Genomic DNA, 19,504 nt, shown 5'->3' with positions numbered 1-19,504 from the left:
CCCTGTCCTGAGAGCAGAGAGGGGCAGGAGGCAACACACATCTCCAGAGGGGACCCAGCACCCACCAACGCTGGCTCCCCAGCAAGTCCTCAGCTTTCAGAAGAACCCAAGAGTCTTGGCTTCCAGGCCCTGTGACTGGTGTCTCACGGCAGCGGGGGGAGAACCCGAGATTGCTCAATCAGGGCAAACTGCAAAGGATGGAGCAGACGATCCCCAAAACTGGTGATTTTTCTAATATTTAGAGTCACCAAGCCAGCAACAAAACAGCTTCCGCAAGAACTGACTGCTTACTCAGAAGCCAAAAGAGTGCCCTTAAAAAAAACAAGCCTTGGGCTCTAGTCCAGACAGCCAAGTCAAATATGATAAGGATTACTGAAAATCTTACTCATCATATAAAAATACTGGCGAAATTCCCCACCCGGTCAGTGACTATTTCAGCTCTTACCCAAATGCACGCTTACAACCAACTCTTGTCAACTAAACTAAACATTATTACAAAAGAAAAGAGAGAGTATTGGTTAAAAGATCATTATCCATACAGCTAGCAATAGAGTTCTTAGGTCAGTTTCATAGTAAAGATGGTGAGCTGCAGAACGGCAAAGAGTCCTTTTCCCAATCGGTTCATCAGGTTATAATCCCAAGACAGCCAATGGCCAATATCAGCGTGATCCAGACGGGAGCTGGAGACCTCAGTCTTGCAACTCAAACTTCCCCCATGAAGCTTAAGCAGATCTGAGATGGCAGGATCAGGGCCCAAGAGTTCTTTTATAGTTTGTGGCCTTCCTCTGTAGCATGGGTCACTTGCTGGAGGATTCTCTGCTCCTTGAAGTCTTTAAACTATGATTTGAGGACTTCAATAGCACAGATATAGGTGTGAGGGTTTTTTTGTAGGAGTGGGTGGGTGAAATTCTGTGGCCTGCATTGTGCAGGAGGTCAGACTAGATGATCATAATGGTCCCTTCTGACCTAAATATCTATGAATCTATGAATCTATGAAGTAAAACCTTCTCTTTCCAAAGGACCACCAGTAATTAGCTGCATGGATTAACATTATGTAACTGCCCACCTCCCGTCATTTACAAGTAATTAACTGCATGCCTAAAAGAGAGTGAAGACAGCGATGTTCCTACATTTACAGTTAACATCTCCTTTGGATCTCTGAATTTACAGAATATAGGGCAGGCAGGAACCGTTTGGTTACATTGTCAACCTATAACAGCATATATGGAAACACACACAAAACACAATTATCTCCTAATATGTCTCTAAAGGTTGAATATGGGCTAGTTAGTCTGCTAGTGTTTAACCCCTCTTGGCCCTGTGTCCCCCACCCCCCTTCTGACCCCTAGATCCCACTCCCCTCTCTGAGCCAGGGATAGAATCCAGGCGTCCTGGCTCCCAGCCCGTGCCCCCCCCCCCCCCGATCTAACCACTAGACCCAATTCCCCTGCCAGAGCAAAGGAAAGAACCCAGGAGTCCAGGCTCCCAGCTCCCACCAGCATCCCCTGCTCTAACCACTAGATCCTGCTCCACTCCCAGGGAAAGCACCCAAATGTCCAGACTCAGAACCCACTCCCCTCCCAGAGAGAGAGAGAACCCAGGAGTCCTGGCTCCCAGCCCCCCTGCTCTAACCACTAGACCCCGCTCCCTTCCCTGAGCCAGGGATAGAATCCAGGAGTCCTGGCTTCCTGGCTCCCCTCTCTAGCCTGACTGACCCCACTCCAAATTTACAATTGGATCACTGATGTCAGGATCTGGCCCTTCCCCCCAGACAGTCCCCCCACACTTTCCTTTCTCCCCCGATCCTCCTGGATTCGTTCGGGGGGGGGGGGATTTTGCTGTAGGCGGGGCTCCCTCTTTCTGCCTGTTCCGCCTCCCAGTTGACAAACCCAGAGAGCTCAGGAGAGCTCAGCTTCCTGCACTATGATCCAGCTGACATCTGCATCAGGGTGGCCCCTGGAAATGCCACTGCTCCAGCCCAGCTGCCGTGATCCCCACACGGGAGCCCTGCGCTTTGCTGCAGACAGGAAATCCATGGGGCAGGGGAGCCTGGGGGAGGTGCTGGGAAGCAGCAATCGGGGTAGCTGTGGGGACATCACCATACCCCAGTAGCCACACCAATGCTCCCCAGAGCTTTCTGGGTGGCTGTTCCCCTGCTGCCCTGCCCCAGAGCTGGCTGCATCTCAGTGCCAGGTGAAGGAGCCTGGCACATACAGCGATTTAGGAGGTAAGACATGAAGGGAATTGAGGACACTCGTGTGGGTGCGTTTCTCTTCCTGCAGGAGGGAATGGGGCTGTGCATATTTCAGCAAGAGTCACCCTACTTCCTGTAGCTCACGTGGGGGATTCAGTTCCCGGCACAATGAGGGGAGATTCATCTTGGGGGTGGGGTGGGAAGCAGGGGTGGGCACAGGTGTATATCTGCGCAGCTGTCTATTACATGGAATGAGAACTATTCACCCATGTGTCTCAGGTCCCCTACTACAGACAACTAAACCAACTGCACCCTGGTGGACAGAATCAGAACTGCCAGATTGTATGTGTCCTAGTCCCTGTACTGTTCACACCCAGCAGCAACTCTCCAGCAGAATCGGCCAGCAATGGGGTAGGCAGGCTATAGCACAGGTTGGTGGAGAGCTCTTCTTTCAGATTCAGGGAGGGTCGTAGCAGCTTGCAGGCTTCTGGGATGCTGCTAGGATGTGTTGTGCCTGTGGAACTGCCTGCCACTAGATTGTCGTTAATGAATCCTCTCTCTGTTTTTCTGCCTCCAGGGAGGCTCAGAGTCCAAAAGCCGCTCCCAGGTGACAGGCACCATCGCACCAGCCATGGCGAGATCCGGTGCCTTCATCCCTCTGCTGCTGCTCTTCCTGCTCCCTGGAGTCTCCCCCGACTGCTACACGGGCACAGCTGAGGAGTGCGATGAGCCCATGACCTTCGTGCCCGCGCACAGCTTGGTGGGGGAGGGCATCGACGTGACCACGCTGGAGTGGACGGGGGCCAATCTGGTGGACACCAGCCTGTGGCGTCGCCCAAATGGCACCTGCACCCTGTGCGAGAACCGGCTGCAGGGGAGACAGCACCAGAGGCTGCCGCTGGCCGTGGTGGACTGGAGGGTCCACATCTCGTGCAACCGGGAGCTCAGCAGCTCAGTGGAAGAGTCAGCCGCAGCAGTGGGCCGGGCACTGGCGTTGGATGTGAACAATGACTGGATGTCAGAGCTGGAGCTGCTAGACGAGTCCCATGGCCTGGCCTTGGGGGGGTCCAAATCCCAGCTCACCAGCTACGCTTACCAGAAGGAGCTGCAGGACAAGTACATGTTCGTGCGCCAAGAGATACCCTGCGTGTATTACAGGTGAGAATCCCCCACCCCGCCCTGCTCCCTGCAGCCCAGCGCCCCCTACTGCTGCAATGGGGTAGCACTGACTGCAAGAGGAGAGCGTCTCCCACTGCCCCCCACCTGCCAGGGAAGCCACGGAGTGAGCACTGGGGAAGTGGGGCCAGTTTGTTCAGGGGGAAGATGCAGGGGGTCTCTGGTTGGCTCCTAACTCCTCTCTCTTTCCCTTCTGGGCAGGCTGAGTCTCGCTCAAGACCCCCCACTGATGCCCCAGTTCTTCTGGACCCTGAGAAGTCTCCCACCCGGCTACAACTCATCCATATACTGGCCCTTCCTGGCCAAGTATGGTACCCACTATGTGAGGCAGGCAGACCTGGGGGGGCAGGTGCGGCAGCTGACGGCCGTCCAGACCTGCCGGGCAGTGCTGGATGGGCTGACAGCCACCGAAATCAAGGCGCGCCTGGGCTCCCAGTTCTTGCAAGACCTGGGCTTGAGCCCACTCTCCTCCAGCGCCCAGTCCAGCAACGAGAGCAACCAGGGCTGGGGGAGCTCCCAGGTGCCCTACATGGAGAAGCGCATCAAGGTGACGGGTGGCCACAGCTACTCCAACCAGCTCTTCTCCACTGAGCAAAATGCCAGCTCCTTCTCGACCTGGATGGAGAGCCTCAGAGCCAGCCCTGACCTGGTCTCCTACTCTCTGATGCCCATCCATGCCCTGGTGAGACCGGACGACCCCAGGCGGGAGGCGCTGAGGCAGGCAGTGAAGGAGTACGTGGCTGAGCGGGGGCACAGGAAGAGTTGCCCTCGTAGCTGCCCAAAATGGGGCCAGGCCGACGCCTTGGACCCCTGCAAATGCTACTGTTCCGGCAACCCCCTCACCAACTCCATGTGCTGTTCACTTAAGCGGGGCATGGCCCGGCTGAAGGTCCATGTGCTGTGGGGCACAGACCTGTGGGGAGACACCGTGACCGACACCGACGCCTACGTCAAGTTCTCGTTCCAAGGCCAGCAGCTGCAGACGGGCCAAGTTAAGGAAGATAACCACCCCATCTGGAGAGAAGACCTGGACTTCGGGCCAGTGACGCTGCCAGAGCTGCCCAAACTGGAAATGGAGGTGTGGGACGAGGACCTACTGGAGGACGACCTCCTGGGCAGGTGTTACACCTACCTCAAGGTCGGCAAGAATGTCAAGCTCACCTGCAACCTTGAACACGGCCACTTCAAGTTTTCCTACACACTGGAGTGCGGGCCCAACCTGGGGGGCAACAACTGCCATGAATACGTGCCTGTGAGAGGCGAGAACTGAGGAGTCCTGGCTCCCAGCCCCCACTGTTCTAACCCTCCAGCCCCCACTCCCCTCCCAGAGCTGGGATCCGAAACCAGGGGCCCCAGCTCCAAGTCTCACGAGAAAAAAAAAAAGGGCCTGAAACAAGCCCAACCCATCTCAGAGGAATGAGTTGTGTGTGTATTTGTGTGTGTGTGTGTGGGGGGGGGGGTGTTATACAAATTCCATTCTCTTTTTTTCAGTAGTTCCAGTTCTTTGCTGCCAAAACAGGAAGTTACACATTAAAAATAATAAGCGCTCACGGACTTCCCTTGTTAAGGAAAGAGGTCACCCTCTCGCTCGCCACCCGCCGGGGGCTCCAGTGCCTCGTGGTGGGACGTTCCCGCGTGGAACCGTTGAAGCATCTTCCGGCGCGGGATGCAGCGAGGGGGCGGGATTTTCTTCACTGAGCGGGAGCTCCTCAAATTCTGATGACGGGCATGAGTCACCGAAACCGCGCCGACCACCGGTTTTATGGCGCGACTTTGGTCGGGTGAGCAGACGTCCCGCTTTCATAGGGACAGGCCCAAGAGTCGGGGCTCTGTCTTATAAAGGAACCCCCCGGCTCCATCCCGATTTTTCGCATTTGCTCTCGGGTCACCCTACGCTTTGTGCCGAAGACTCTTCGTACACGAACGAAAGAAGCTACCTCCAAATAAAACAAGCCCCGAACTCCTCTGCCCACCACCACAGGCCCTCGCTCTCAAAAAATTTAAGCAACCTTTAAAAAAAAAAAAAAAAAAAAGACCAATTCCACTTATTATAGGGCAGGGGTTCTCAAACTTTTGTCCTGGTGACCCCTTTCACACAGCTAGCCTCTGAGTGCGACCACCCCCATACATTAAAAACACTTTCTTTAGGTTGAACGCTATTATAAAGGCTGGAGGCGAAGTGAGGTTTGGGGTGGAGGCTGACAGCTCGTGACCCCCCCCTGTAATAAACTCACGCCCCTCTGAGGGGTCCCGACCCCCGGTTTGAGAACCCCTGTGATAGGTGGACTTGCCCGCCTCTGGCACCCCCTGCTGCCGCCTCTGGGGAACGCCCTCCCCTGGCCTTCTGGGGCCGCTGCTCACCGCTGCCGCCCTGGGGGGCTGGGAAGCTCCCGCCCAGGCTTAGCCCTCGTAAAGCATCAAACTAGGGGTCGCAGCCTTGGGTCTTGCAGCTCATTGCACCAGCGCCCTCTAGACCCCTCCTTGCAACCCCTCCCAGTTCCCCTACATGCCCGGGGCTCTGCGTGACCCCCATTCTCCCTCCCCCTAGGCTAGGGTTCTGAGTGCCCCCCATTGCCCCCCACCCCACCCTGCCAAGGGCTCTGATTTGGGATTGAACCGGAGCCAGCACGGGTGGCAACATCGCCTGGGTCCCTCCATCTGGCCTGATCCCAGCTCAGCTCCTAGACCCAAGACAACGAAGGCCCAAGGACGTCGTGATGGAGCCCGGAGATGGGGCCACTGGCTCCCCTCTGTCCACCCGGCTCCCTTCATCCCCACCCCCCGTGCTCCCCGAAAGGGGGCGGTGGCCGGAATACCCCTCCCCTCCCGCTTTTGTCCACCAATCAGGATCGGTTCCGACCCGCCGCTTTCGGTCCATTCGTTCCCACTCTCCTGGGGGATGCTGGATCTCCGAGCCAGGCGGCGCTGCAGCCCCGAGAGATGCCTGGGCAGATACGGGGGAGGGGGGCAAAGCAGCACCCCCTCCCTGCCGCACCCAAGGGCTGCGGGGGCGGGGTTCAGCCCTCCCTGTCTGGCTTCAGCCGGGGGACTCCAGGGGTGGGCTTCAGCCCCCCTCTCCTGATCCAGCCAGTCTCCGCCGGCGGGCATCAATCCCCCCACAGCTGCGCGGTTCCAGGGGTGGTCTTAACCCTCCTCCTTGGGCTCCATGCTTCAGCCCCTGCCTCCCCCCAGCTATGGGGCTCTGGGCTTCGCCCCCTCCCCCCGGATCCAGCCATAGGGCTCTGGGTTTCAGCAGAGCCAACCTTACTGGGTGCCCTGGTCAAGGTGATCCTGGGGTGCAAGGGCACAGAAGGGAGCTCACGGCCAGTGCGGGGGGGAAGCATCAGGCCCAGGGCGATGCATGAGGGAGGCAGCAAGGGCCAAGGGCACCAAAATACAGCTGTACGTTATTTTTATTATTGAGTCTGCAAAAAAGACCCTACATAAATAAATGACAATGATTCGGACGTGTATCTGTGCTCACTTATGTTTTTCCTACAATTAATTAACAATTATACACAAAAAAGGGGGGGGCCAGAGCGGCCCCCAGCAAACGGTGTCGGCACTTTGAGGCCACCAAAAATGTGTGTTGTGAGAACCACTGCCCTAGACTCCTACCCTGAGCCAGCCGACTGCACATCCAGAAGGGACTGTTGTGAAAGGAGCCGCTCAGGGGGACTGGAGACACATGGAGAAGCATCGCCCCCTCCTGGTGGACACTGTATTACAGCAGGCACTTTAAGGATATAAGAACGACCCTACTGGCTCAGCCCAAAGGTCCATGTAGCCCATGATCCTGTCCTCCGACAGTGGCCAGTGCCAGGTGCCTCAGAGGGAATGAACAGAACAGGGAATCATCAGGTGATCCATCCCCTGTCGCCCATTCCCAGCTGCTGGCAAATAGAGGCTAGGGACACCATCCCTGCCAATAACCATGGGTGGACCTATTCTCCATGAATTTATCTAGTTCTTTTTTGAACCGTTATGGTCTTGGAGTTCACAACATCCTCCGGCAAGGAGTTCCACAGGTTGCTGTGTGTTGTGTGAAGAAATACTTCCTTTTGTTTTAAACCTGCTGCCTGTTAACATAAGAACTCGGGGTCACCAAATGAAATTATGAGAAGGAGTAAACAACACTTCCTAATCTACTTTCTCCACACCAGTCATGATTTTATAGACCTCAATCATATCTCCCCTTAGCCGTCTCTTTTCCAAGCTAAAACGGCCCAGTCTTATTAATCTCTCCTCCTACGGAAGTCATTCCATACCCCAATCCGTTTTGTTGCCTTTTTCCAAACCTTTTCCAATTCCAATGTCTCTTTTTTGAGATGGGGCAACCACAGCCGCATGCAGTATTCAAGATGTGGGCGTACCACTGATTTATACAGAGGCAAGATGATGTTTTCTGTCCTTGTGGCACCTTAGAGACTAACCAATTTATTTGAGCATAAGCTTTCGTGAGCTACAGCTCGCTTCATCGGATGCATACTGTGGAAAATACAGAAGATGTTTTTATACACACAAACCATGAAAAAATGGGTGTTTATCACTACAAAAGGTTTTCTCTCCCCCCAACCCACTCTCCCGCTGATAATAGCTTATCTAAAGTGATCACTCTCCTTACAATGTGTATAATAATCAAGGTGGGCCATTTCCAGCACAAATCCAGGTTTTCTCCCCACCCTCACAGTATGCATCCGATGAAGTGAGCTGTAGTTCACGAAAGTTTATGCTCAAATAAATTGGTTAGTCTCTAAGGTGCCACAAGTACTCCTTTTCTTTTTGCGAATACAGACTAACACGGCTGCTACTCTGAAACCTGTCATTTTATGTCCTATTATCGATCCCTTTCTTAATGATTCCCAGCATTCTCTTCGCTTGTTTGACTGCTGCTGCACGTTGAGTGGATGTTTCAGGTTACTTCAGCGACCCCGGAGTACTCACCAGGCACGGAGATGCTTCCACCTCTGGGGAGGGGCAGCTGGGGAACAGGCGCAGGGTGACGTCGCGCCAGGAGGGCTCGCCGGGCCCTGAGATGCACCCGCTTCTGGGGCAGGGCAGCAGGGGAACAATCTCTGCACACCGTCAGGCACTTGCGCCGATCGCATGAGAATCAAACTTTTTGCCACCCACGGGACGTTTTTAACATGATTTATCATTTTTATTACAAAATACAAGTCAGGCCACGTTACATTCAGTCACCAAGGCAACAGGGAAAGGTCACTCCATATTGCAGCTGAGAGGTTAAGAATTAAAACAAAGACCTAGGGCAAGAACCCGGTCGTCCTGATCCTCTGCCTGGTTAATGGGGAGAGCTAAAATCTGGCTCATGCCTCAGTCAGTCAGACCCAGCTTGGCAGGGAGGCAAGTGGAGGGGCAAGGAGGTCAGAGACCCTTCTCCGGCTTGCCGTGGGGGGTTAGGTCAGTTGACACCCCCACCCCATCTACAGGGATCAGGGGGTGGTGTATGAAGAGGTGGGGTGGGCCAGGGAAGAGAGGGGGCAGCCAAGGCCTGGGGGTGAGGGCCCCCACTTGGTATGCCGCAGGCAGTGTCAAAGGCCGTGCTAAGGCTGGGGGCTGATGGAGACTGTGATGGAGGAGAGGAGCCAAGGAGAGCTATAGAGCAGGCACTGATGGGAGTGGGGGGAAAGCATGGGCAGGGGGGTGCAGGGCAAAGGTGCCAGGCAGTGGGCCATGTGGAATGGCCCCCCTCCTGCCAGTCAGCTGGGGGATGGAGAGGGTCAACTGAGGCGGGAGCGGGTTTGAATGGGATCATGATTAAATACTGAGCCCCAGTGGGTTAAGGCACAAGAGACATGGGGAGGGTGGCCTCCCCTCAGAGCTGGGGATAGAACCCAGGAGTCCTGACTCGCTGGGGGGGACAGGATGCCCACCCCAGAAAAGCCACCATGCTGCATTGGCACTTACCTCACTGGCAGTGTGAAGAGATACCGGCCCCACCCTGCGCCATAGAGGGAACCTCCCGTTAAGGCAGTGATGGGGCACTGTGAGCAGGGGAGGTCGGAGGGCACACCCCACCCCCCTGGCAAACAGCAACCTATGGGCCTAGGATGCCCCAATACCCTCACTGGGGCATGGAGTCCCCCTCCCTAAGGAGGGGAGTTGGGGAGAGCAGCAGGTACCCAGGAAGTGGGCACACCTGGAGAGGGGGGCGGGGCGTGGACCATACCACAGAGAGCAGGCCCGCCCGAGACAGGACGCTGACACCAGAGCGGAGGGGCCGGAGCACGAAAAAGAAGTTCTCGTTACCATAACAGGAAGTAGAGACTGAGAGCAAGAGGCAGGGCCCGCAGGAAGCCGATTTTCCCAAAACAGGAAGTAGGTACTGGCAGGAGGGGCGAAGAGACAAGAAGTGGGCTTGGCCGGGTAGAGGTGGGCTTAGAAGAAGTTGACTTGCTTAGTGCATGAAGTTAATGCTAGTGTGAGGGGCTTTGCCACACAAAGTGGCACTGCCCAAAACAGGAAGAGGCTCAAAGGGGAGGGACAGAGCCACAGGAAGGGACAAGGAGGACGAACCGTCAGACCAAAATGCCACAAATTCACAGACCTCGGAAAATCAGAGGCTCTTCAGGGTGGATCTCACCCCTACTCCGAAGGCAAGAGATACGAGGAGTCCATAGAAACCATTCTGGACGGGAGGGAGCTGGCTTGTGCTTGAAGATCAGGATTTGAACCCAGCGTTCGCTCCGGCCATCAGTGCATAAACCTCCCAGCAGGGGGCAGTGGTTCCGCTGGAAGACGGGGCCGCGCTCACGAATCCTGAAAGGCAGAGAATATAGCTGGGGTTAGAAACTCAATATGGGCCCACCCAGCCCCAGCACCCCCCCCCCCCCCCATCTACAGCAGTGGTGTGTGCTGCGGGGTGATTACGCCCCATGGTACTTACCAGCAAGCCCCAGCCCCACAGCAAGGGGAGAGGGGGCGGAAACCGGACGCAGGTCTAGCCGGTGGCAATGGCCACTCCAATGATAACCACAACGATGACCACGGTGACCAAGAGGCAGATGATGATCATGAACTTCTTCTACCAAGCCCCGCACAGAAGGGGAAAGTGTTAGCGGGCGCGGGACTGAACCCAGGACTCCTGGCTCCCCACCTTCTGCTACTTAACCCACTAGACCCCACTCCCCTCCCAGAGCTGGGGATAGGACCCAGAAGTCCTGACTCCCAATCAACAGTGAGGTGTACAGAAAGCGGGATGCGGGTCCTTTCTCCTCGAGCGGCGTTGGTTCTGATCCGATTGCTAAGCTGGGGTCCGGGGGGGTAAGACTGGTTTGCTCAGTGGGGTGGGAAGGGAACATCAGGGGACCCACCTTGCGGGCTTTCTGCTGGCTCTCCCTGGCAGAGTTGAGATGGAGGTGTCCCTTGTGGACGTAGTTCTCCGAGTCCAGGATGTTCTTCTCAATCCGGTTGATCATCTCCCCCTACAGCCCAAGGGAGAAGGAGGTGGTTGCGATACCCTCAGCCGGTCCAGGATTCGGGGAACAGGGAACAAGGGTGAGAGACGGGGGACTATGAGGCGGGAGAGCTGAAACGGAGGGGAGATGGACAGGAAGTGGCCATTGGCAGTGAGGGGCGGGAATGGGCACGGGCAGGGCACACAGGAAGTGGCCACTGGCAGTGGGGGGCGGGAATGGGCAGGGCACACAGGAAGCGGCCCTGCCTAAAACAGGAAGCGGCCCTGCCTAAAACAGGAAGCGGATATTGGCTAGAGCGGGCAAGTGAAAGTGGTGGCTGGCGGGAGAGGGCGGGCCCGTGGGAAGGAGCCAGCTGCCCAGGAGAGCAAAGCTGTGCCCCCGGGGGGGGGGGGGGGGTTCTGGGCCCCCCCATACCTGCAGCTCCACCTCGATGGCGAGGTAGGTGAACATGTCATGCAGCTCCTGGATGCTGCGCTCCAGCTTGAGGATCTCGTCATGCCGGGTCTCTATCTCGTTCAGCGCCTGCTTGGTCACACGCGTGTCCTTCATGATCTGGGAGGGGAGGGAGGGGGTCAATAGCCTGGCCTGGCCAGACCCTGCCCCCCCGTCATTCCCCCCCCACACACACACCCGTCCCTGGCACTCACGTTAGAGACAAACACCTCCGTCTGGCCGCTCTCCAGCATCTGCTCCAGCTCTTCGTCCGACACCACGCCGCCACCGGCTGCCGGGAGAGTAAGGGACTGGGTCTGCTCCCTTCCTTACCCACTGGACCCCACTCCCCCCTCACAGCAATGGATAGAACCCAGGAGTCCTGACTCCCAGCCTGCCACACCCATCCTAACCCACTAGACTTCACTGCCCTCCCAGAACCAGGGATCGAACCCAGGAGTCCCGACCCGGGTCTAGTGATACAACCCTACCCGTAAGCCCAATATCGAGATATTTGGTCAAAATCGGTGCCCTTTCACCTTGGGACAGTACTGTAGTGCTCTTGTGCCATTGACAGAATGGATAAAGACACCGACGGCTTGTGATCTCCTTGTTCTTCTCCTTGTTAAGCTGCCCTTGGAAGCTCAGATCCTTGGAAGTTAAGCCCCAAACAAATTACACGTGGAAACGTGAGCGTATCTGGCGATCTTAGGGCAAACGGAGCTGAAAAATCAGCCCGGACACTTCCGAGATTTCCCCCAAACACACCCAGCCAGAAGAGGCACCATCCTCAGCTCTCAGCATGTTGAACTCCCACACGGCAGGGCCCGACGAACACGACCCCACCCCGAGCAGGGCGCAGCGTAGGGTCGTTGGGGTTTGAAAAGGACGCTTGTTTGAAAAGATCCGCGCGGAGCAAGGTCCTGGCCGGGTCAATGGCTGGATGGGAGACCTCTGTCAACAGACCCCACTCCCCTCCCAGGGCCGGGGAGAGAACCCAGGAGTCCCGACTCCCAGCCTCCCTCCCCCACTTCCCCTGCTCTCGCCCACCAGACCCCACTGCCCTCTAGAATCCGGGGATAGAACCCAGCAATCCTGGCTCCCAGCCCCCCTGCTCGAACCCTGGCCTCCCCAAGGTCATTGGAACAGGTTTATCATCCACCGATTCCCCTGCATGGATTTGACCCATGAATTCCAGCCCCGCAGCACAGACCCCTGCTGCTCTAGCTCCAGGGGTCACCTGCCTTAACAGGTAGCAGCTTTACAGCCTCTGTACACAGCTGAAGGGGGAATGCCATTGGCTAGTAGCAGTGGCTGGTTGTTATCCTCACTGCAGACCTAAAGGAGGTGCTCCTTTAGCAACAGGCAATTAGCCCATATCGATGAGCCACTAAAGGGGCACGTTCACTCGACAAGTTACATCCCAGGGCCCTCCCTAGGGACTGGGGGCAGGACCGTCTGGCCAGTGTAGAATCCCAGTCGGGGATCTGCTCCATCAGAGGGGCAGGACCCATGGCTCTGCACTGTCAGAAGGGCAGGACCCCTTGACCAATCCAGAACCCCAGCCAAGGACAAGGACCATCAAAGGGGCAGGACCCCTTAGCCAACCCAGAGTCCAGGTTGATGTTCTGGACTGACGGTGAGGCATGATCCACGGCTCTAGAAATCATAGGGGCAGGATCTGGGGGGGATGGAGGGAAAGGCCCCAGGCTAGGCCCAGAGGCCAGCACTTACTGATCTGCAGCTGGCGGTGGATTCGCTCCACGTTGCGGTCCCGGTATTGCGACTGGATGGTGTTGCACTTGTTGATCAGCTCCAGGAACTGCTGGGACAGGATGCCGTGCTGGGAACGGGGAGGAGAGGGGGGTTAATCGCAGCTCCTAGGCCCAGACCCCGCCCCCCACCAGCACCCTCTTCACAGACCCCTCACCTGGGTTCTCTTCATCCGGTTGTTGATGGCATTTCTGTTCTCGTCCTCCTCGCCCTTCTTGGGCTCAATGGCTGGAGAGAGACTGGAGTTGATGGAGAGAACCCAGGAATCCGGGTTTCCAGCCCTGCCCCCACCCCACCTCCACCCCCCTCCCAGAGTTGGGGACAGAACCCAGGAGTCCGGGCTCCCAGCCCCCCAATTTCAGACTCACTTTTCAGGCGGCGCCGAATGTCTTTGGCCAGGTCCTTGATCTCCTCACGCAGTCTCTGCAGATCTCGCTTCATGTCTGAGGCAGATTAGGGGGTGGTGTCAGATGTCAGCCGAGCCCCACACCCTTCCAGGGACAATCCCAACCCCAGACCTTTAAGGGGTCCCAAAGATAAGCCTAGATCCATCCACTCCTGTGGGGAAGTTCAAGAGCCCCCCTCCCCAGGACTGATCTAGGCAAAGCCCTCCACTCCCCAATACTACCCAAAGAGCCCCTCTTCGCCTGCCCCACATATTCCCCCCCCGACCACCCCACATATTCCACCCACCAAACTGCTCGCCGCACACCACCCCACACGCCAACTATACCCTTTCCAGACCTTCCCTTGCATTGCCTCATGTTCCCACCCCAGATTCCCCATGCCTGCAGATCGCCCCATAAGCCTGGTCACATGCCCCTCCACATCTCCCTTTGTGTTCCCCTCTTACAAATTTCCCCGAACCCCCTTTCCCATCCTCCCCAACCCACCCTTCCAGTTCCCCTCATCCCCCTGCCTCTTCCCCCTCCACTCTCCCAGACCCCCACAATACCCCACCTCACCTCCAGCTTCCTAACCCTACCCCACACTTCCTCCTGAAAGCCCTCCCTTCCCAACACTACCCCATACTCCTCCCTGGCAACTCTCCAGCCTCCATACACATAAACCCCCTGCCCCAACCCAGACCACCCACACCCTGCAGGGGACCCACAAACCATGCCCCTCCCCCCCACAACCCAACCCTGCCACGGGGACCCAGAATTTGGCACAGGCCATACATGATGCCACGTTACAAGCCACATGGGGACAGGGGGGCGCATTGTGCCAGTGCTGGAAGGATTCCTGCCCCCCAGCCCTGCACCCCCCCCCCCCAGCTTACTGTCCTCCGGCAGCGGGGTGGCCAGAATCGTAGTCTGATGCTTTTCCAGATCCTTCACCTTCCCCTCCAGGGTCTTCAGCGCCTCGCGGATCCCCTGGGCCTGTGGAAGCGGAAAACAGACAGAGATGAGACCACCCTGCAACCCGGAGCAGGCAGTCCCCAGCCCTGGGGCTGGATCAGAGCCAGCGCCCCCTAGAGGGGAAAGACCCCGTGTCCCGTTCCCCACCACTCTGGGCCAGCCACGCCCCCACTCTGGGACTGGAGTTGGCGCCCTCTGGAGGGCAGAGGCTGTGTTACCGTCTGGAAAAACTCGTCCAGTGGCTCCTCTTCCTCCTGGAACTTGGCCGATCCTGGCTTCACGACCAGGACCATCCGCTCAGCCCCCTCATCGTCTGAGCTCCCGTCATCCTGCGGGGAGGGGGAGGTCAGGCACCGGACATGGAGCCCCGCTCTGCAGCCAGCTCCACCCTTCACACCTCACCCATCCCCCTCTGCTCCCCCTCCCCGCCCAGGCTGCTCCCCCGCCCCCTATCTCCTTCTTCCTGCCCCAGCCCCATCCACGCCCCACCCCGACCCCTGCCCTTCCACCCACCCCCGCAACCCGATGCCTAACACTTTCCACCCTCCCCCACTATACGCACCCCACTCCAGTCCCCGCCACCCACTCTGCCCCGCTTCCCTGGGCATGCTTCGGCCCTGATCTCCCGGCCCCATATCTGTGCCCTTTCCCCAACCTTCTTTCTGGTCCCCCCATTCCCTCGCCCCCACACCAATCCTCATGCCATCAATTCATTGGCTCCAGGTCCTTGTCCTGGCCCCACTGAGCCCAGCCTGTCACCATCCCCCACCCCACCCCATCTAACCCCAGCTACGCTAAATCCATTAACGCAGCAGCTGGGGAGCTCAGTAAGGGGTGCTCTCCCATTGCAATCGGCGCTGGCTCCCCAGCTCTGCCGCAGATGCTCTGTGCGATTGCACAAGGGACTGCATCTCTGGGCCTCAGTTTCCCCATGTGTAAAATGGGGAGAATGATCCTGCCTTTGTCTGCTCAGACCATGAGTTTGTCAGGGTGGGGACTACCCGGTGGGTAGAAAGTTGGCTAGATTGTCGGGCTCAACGGGTAGTGATCAATGGCTCCATGTCTAGTTGGCAGCCGGTGTCAAGTGGAGTGCCCCAGGGGTCGGTCCTGGGGCCGGTTTTGTTCAATATCTTCATTAATGATCTGGAGGATGGTGTGGATTGCACCCTCAGCAAGTTTGCAGATGACACTAAACTGGGAGGAGTGGTAGATACGCTGGAGGGCAGGGATAGGATACAGAGGGCCCTAGACAAATTGGAGGATTGGGCCAAAAGAAATCTGATGAGGTTCAACAAGGACAAATGCAGAGTCCTGCACTTAGGACGGAAGAATCCTATGCACAGCTAGAGACTAGGGACTGAATGGCTCAGCAGCAGTTCTGCGGAAAAGGACCTAGGGGTGACAGTGGACGAGAAGCTGGATATGAGTCAGCAGTGTGCCCTTGTTACCAAGAAGGCCAATGGCATTTTGGGATGTATAAGTGGGGGCATAGCGAGCAGATCGAGGGACGTGATCGTCCCCCTCTATTTGACATTGGTGAGGCCTCATCTGGAGTAATGTGTCCAGTTTTGGGTCCCACACTACAAGAAGGATGCGGATAAATTGGAAAGAGTCCAGCGAAGGGCAACAAAAATGATTCGGGGACTGGAACACATGACTTATGAGGAGAGGCTGAGGGAGCTGGGATTGTTTAGTCTGCGGAAGAGAAGAATGAGGGGGGATTTGATAGCGGCTTTCAACTACCTGAGAGGTGGTTCCAGAGAGGATGGATCTAGACTATTCTCAGTGGTAGCAGATGACAGAACGAGGAGTAATGGTCTCAAGTTGCAGTGGGGGAGGTTTAGGTTGGATATTAGGAAAAACTTTTTCACTAGGAGGGTGGTGAAGCCCTGGAATGGGCTCCCTAGGGAGGTGGTGGAATCTCCTTCCTTAGAAGTTTTTAAGGTCAGGCTTGACAAAGCCCTGGCTGGGATGATTTAACTGGGAATTGGTCCTGCTTTTGAGCAGGGGGTTGGGCTAGATGACCTCCTGAGGTCCCTTCCAACCCTGATCTTCTATGATTCTATGATTCTCCCCATGTCTACGCAGCGCCTGGCGCGACGGAGGCCCTGAGTTCAGTTGGAGGAGAGGGGGGGTCTGTGCAGCGCCCGGCGCCACAGGGCATCTCCAAGGCTTTGTGGGGCCTGGGGAGGGAGCTCCACCTGGACACTGACCCCATGGAGAGACATTAACCCTTCGCCTGCTGCATGTCAGGGGGGTCACATCTCTCCCAAAGACAGGCAGCGCAGAAGGCCGGATACCAGGGTGAGGGGCAAGGACAGAGGGAGATGAGGCTGGGGAAAGAGCGGAGGTGGGAGGGACCTCCCTGGGCACAACAGCCCAGGGGGGAGGGAATCAGAGGGGGGAGAACAGCCATGGGGGAGGAGACGGGAGAGGGGAACAGCCTGGAGGGAGGGGGGGGAAGAGCCCGGGGGGGGGAATGGGGGGGAGCAGTGGGGGGGGGAACATCCCGGGGGGAGGGAGCCAGAGAGGGGAACAGCCTGGGGGAGGGGGGGAAGAGCCCGAGGGTGAATGGGGAGGAGCAGAGGGGGGGAGGGGGCTCACGGGGGGCGGGGGGAACAGCCCAGGGGACAGAGGGGGAGGGAGTTCCCTAGGGGGAACAGCCCAAGGGGGGGGGAGGGAGCCAGAGAGGGGAACAGCCTGGGGGGGAGGAGGGGAGAAGAGCCCGAAGGTGAATGGGGGGAGCAAAGGGGGGAGCGACGTCTGGGGGGGGAACAGCCCGGGGGAGAGTGGGAGGAGCAGAGGGGGGAGGGGGCTCCCTGGGGGGGAACAGCCCCGGAGGGAGGGGATTCCCTGTAGGGAACAGCCACGGGAGTGGGGGGGACTCTCACCTCTCTGAGTTCCTGCGTTCGATCCCTCATGGTCTCTCCCAGCCGTAGGGGCTCCCCCCCCCACCCCTTCAGCCCGCCCGATATGGAACTCTCCCGCCTCGCTCTGCCCATGCGCAGGGCGCCCCCAGCGAGCGCCACCGGAAGAGTAGGAACCCCACGCCGGAAGTAACTCCGCCCCGAGAGGAAGTTGCCCCGAAGCGTGTCTGGCCCCGGCAATGCAGGAGCCGCGGGAGGGCCGGAAGTCGATGACCCCAAGGAGGCAAGGGCCGCGACCGGAAGTGGGGTCGCCCCGACAGGCTATCGCCCCATGCCCAGGAGTCTCCGTCCCGGAAGTTGCTCTGCCCTGACCGGAAGTTGCCCTCCCGGCGCAGAAACACGTCACCCCGCCAGATCGCGCCTAGCCCGCTGCTGATCTGGCCCCAGGGACGGTAGCGGGCCACCCCCCCGCCTCGGGAGAGGCGCAGCCCCGGAGAGACCAACCATAGAGTCGGCCAAGTCAAGAGAGACCAGAGAGTCACCTTGTCAACTGCAGGGCGGGGGCGGGGAGAATGGGGTACGGGGCCTTCCATCGAATCATGGAAGATCAGGGTTGGCAGGGGCCTCGGGGGGTGTCTAGCCCCACCCCCTGCTCGAAGCAGGACCAAACCCCGACTCGGTCATCCCAGCCAGGGCTTGGTCAAGCTGGGCCTCAAAAACCTCCAAGGAAGGAGATTCCACCGCCTCCCTAGGGAGCCCATTCCGGGGCTTCCCCGCCCTCCTAGTGAAAAAGTGTTTCCTCATATCCAACCTAGACCTCCCCCACCGCAACTTGAGACCGTTGCTCCTCGTCCTGTCCTCTTCCACCACTGAGAACAGTCTAGAGCCATCCTCTTGGGAACCCCCTTCCAGGGAGTTGAAAGCTGCTATCAAATCCCCCCTCATTCTTCATTTCTGCAGACTAAACAATCCCAGCTCCCTCAGCTTCTCCTCATAACTCATGTGTTCCAGACCCCTAATCATTTCTGTTGCCCTTCGCTGGACGTTGTCCAATTTTTCCACATCCTTCTTGTAGTGTGGGGCCCGAAACTGGACACAGTACTCCAGAGGAGGCCTCACCAATGCTGAATAGAGAGGAATGATCACGTCCCTCAGTCTGCTCGCTATGCCCCTACTTATACATCCCAAAATGCCGTTAGCCTTCTTGGCAACAAGGGCACACTGCTGACTCATATCCAGCTTCTCGTCCACTGTCACCCCTAGGTCCTTTTCCGCAGAACTGCTGCCGAGCCATTCGGTCCCTAGTCTGTAGCTGTGCATTGGGTTCTTCCGTCCTAAGTGCAGGACTCTGCACTTGTCCTTGTTGAACCTCATCAGATTTCTTTTGGCCCAATCCTCCAATTTGTCTAGGGCCCTCTGTATCCTATCCCTGCCCTCCAGTGTATCTACCACTCCTCCCAGTTTAGTGACATCTGCAAACTTGCTGAGGGTTCAATCCACATCATCCTCCAGATCATTAATGAAGATATTGAACAAAACCAGCCCCAGGACCAACCCTTGGGGCACGCCGCTTGATACCGGCCATCAACTAGACATGGAGTCATTGATCACTACCCGTTGAGCCCGATGATCTAGCCAGCTTTCTATCCACCTTATAGTCTATTCATCCAGCCCATACTTCTTGAACTTGTTGGCAAGAATACTGAGGGAGATGGTATCAAAAGCTTTGCTAAAGTCAAGGAATAACACATCCATTGTTTTCCCCTCATCCGTCAAAGTGGCCCATACACTGAAAGTGGACAAATACAGAGACAATTAGCATGGCCCCCGACCAAGGATGACACACTAATTGTGAAGTGGCCTAGTGGGGAGCGCACTAGACTTAGACTCAGGAAACCTGGGTTCTTTTCCCAGCTCTACCACTGGCCTTCTGCATTATCTTGGGCAAGTCACTTCCTCTCCCTGTGCCTCAGTTTCCCCTTCTGTAAAGTGGAGATAAAGACACTGATCTCCTAGAGTGAGACAATGTGGGGCTGGTCTGGGAAAACCCACCTATCAATATTGCACATACCTAATGAGTTGATGCACATTATTAGGTGTATTATGGTAGCATTTAATAGAGACTCAGTGATTTGCCAAGGGTCACACAGGGAGTCAGTGGCAGAGCTGGGGATAAAACCCAGGAGTCCTGACTCAAAGTCCAGTGCATTAATTACAGGATCTATGATGCCTCCCTTACGGCAGCTGGCTGGAGGATCGTCC

The 19,504-nt window shown here is 57.2% G+C and overlaps 2 protein-coding genes across 2 annotated transcripts; one reads left to right on the top strand and one right to left on the bottom strand.

Moving 5' to 3' along the window:
- The first annotated feature begins 2,825 nt into the window (after positions 1-2,825).
- Positions 2,826-4,640, top strand: LOC140912233 (perforin-1). Its single transcript, XM_073346363.2, has 2 exons — positions 2,826-3,352; positions 3,572-4,640. The coding sequence occupies exons 1-2, from the start codon at positions 2,826-2,828 to the stop codon at positions 4,638-4,640; spliced, it is 1,596 nt and encodes a 531-aa protein (XP_073202464.1).
- A 3,867-nt stretch (positions 4,641-8,507) lies between these two features.
- On the bottom strand, positions 8,508-17,402 carry STX4 (syntaxin 4). Its single transcript, XM_073346549.2, has 11 exons — positions 17,267-17,402; positions 14,594-14,704; positions 14,297-14,396; positions 13,383-13,457; positions 13,172-13,242; positions 12,976-13,084; positions 11,457-11,533; positions 11,224-11,361; positions 10,705-10,815; positions 10,278-10,415; positions 8,508-10,150 (listed from the first exon to the last, which is right to left on the bottom strand). The coding sequence occupies exons 1-10, from the start codon at positions 17,375-17,377 to the stop codon at positions 10,332-10,334; spliced, it is 987 nt and encodes a 328-aa protein (XP_073202650.2). The 5' UTR covers positions 17,378-17,402; the 3' UTR covers positions 8,508-10,150; positions 10,278-10,331.
- Between the last annotated feature and the right edge of the window lie 2,102 nt (positions 17,403-19,504).

Source organism: Lepidochelys kempii, chromosome 6 (assembly GCF_965140285.1).
Source record: "Lepidochelys kempii isolate rLepKem1 chromosome 6, rLepKem1.hap1, whole genome shotgun sequence".
In the NCBI taxonomy this organism is placed as follows: domain Eukaryota; kingdom Metazoa; phylum Chordata; order Testudines; family Cheloniidae; genus Lepidochelys; species Lepidochelys kempii.
The sequence above is the reverse complement of the archived record's forward strand: the minus strand, read 5'-3'. Positions and strand labels throughout refer to the sequence as shown.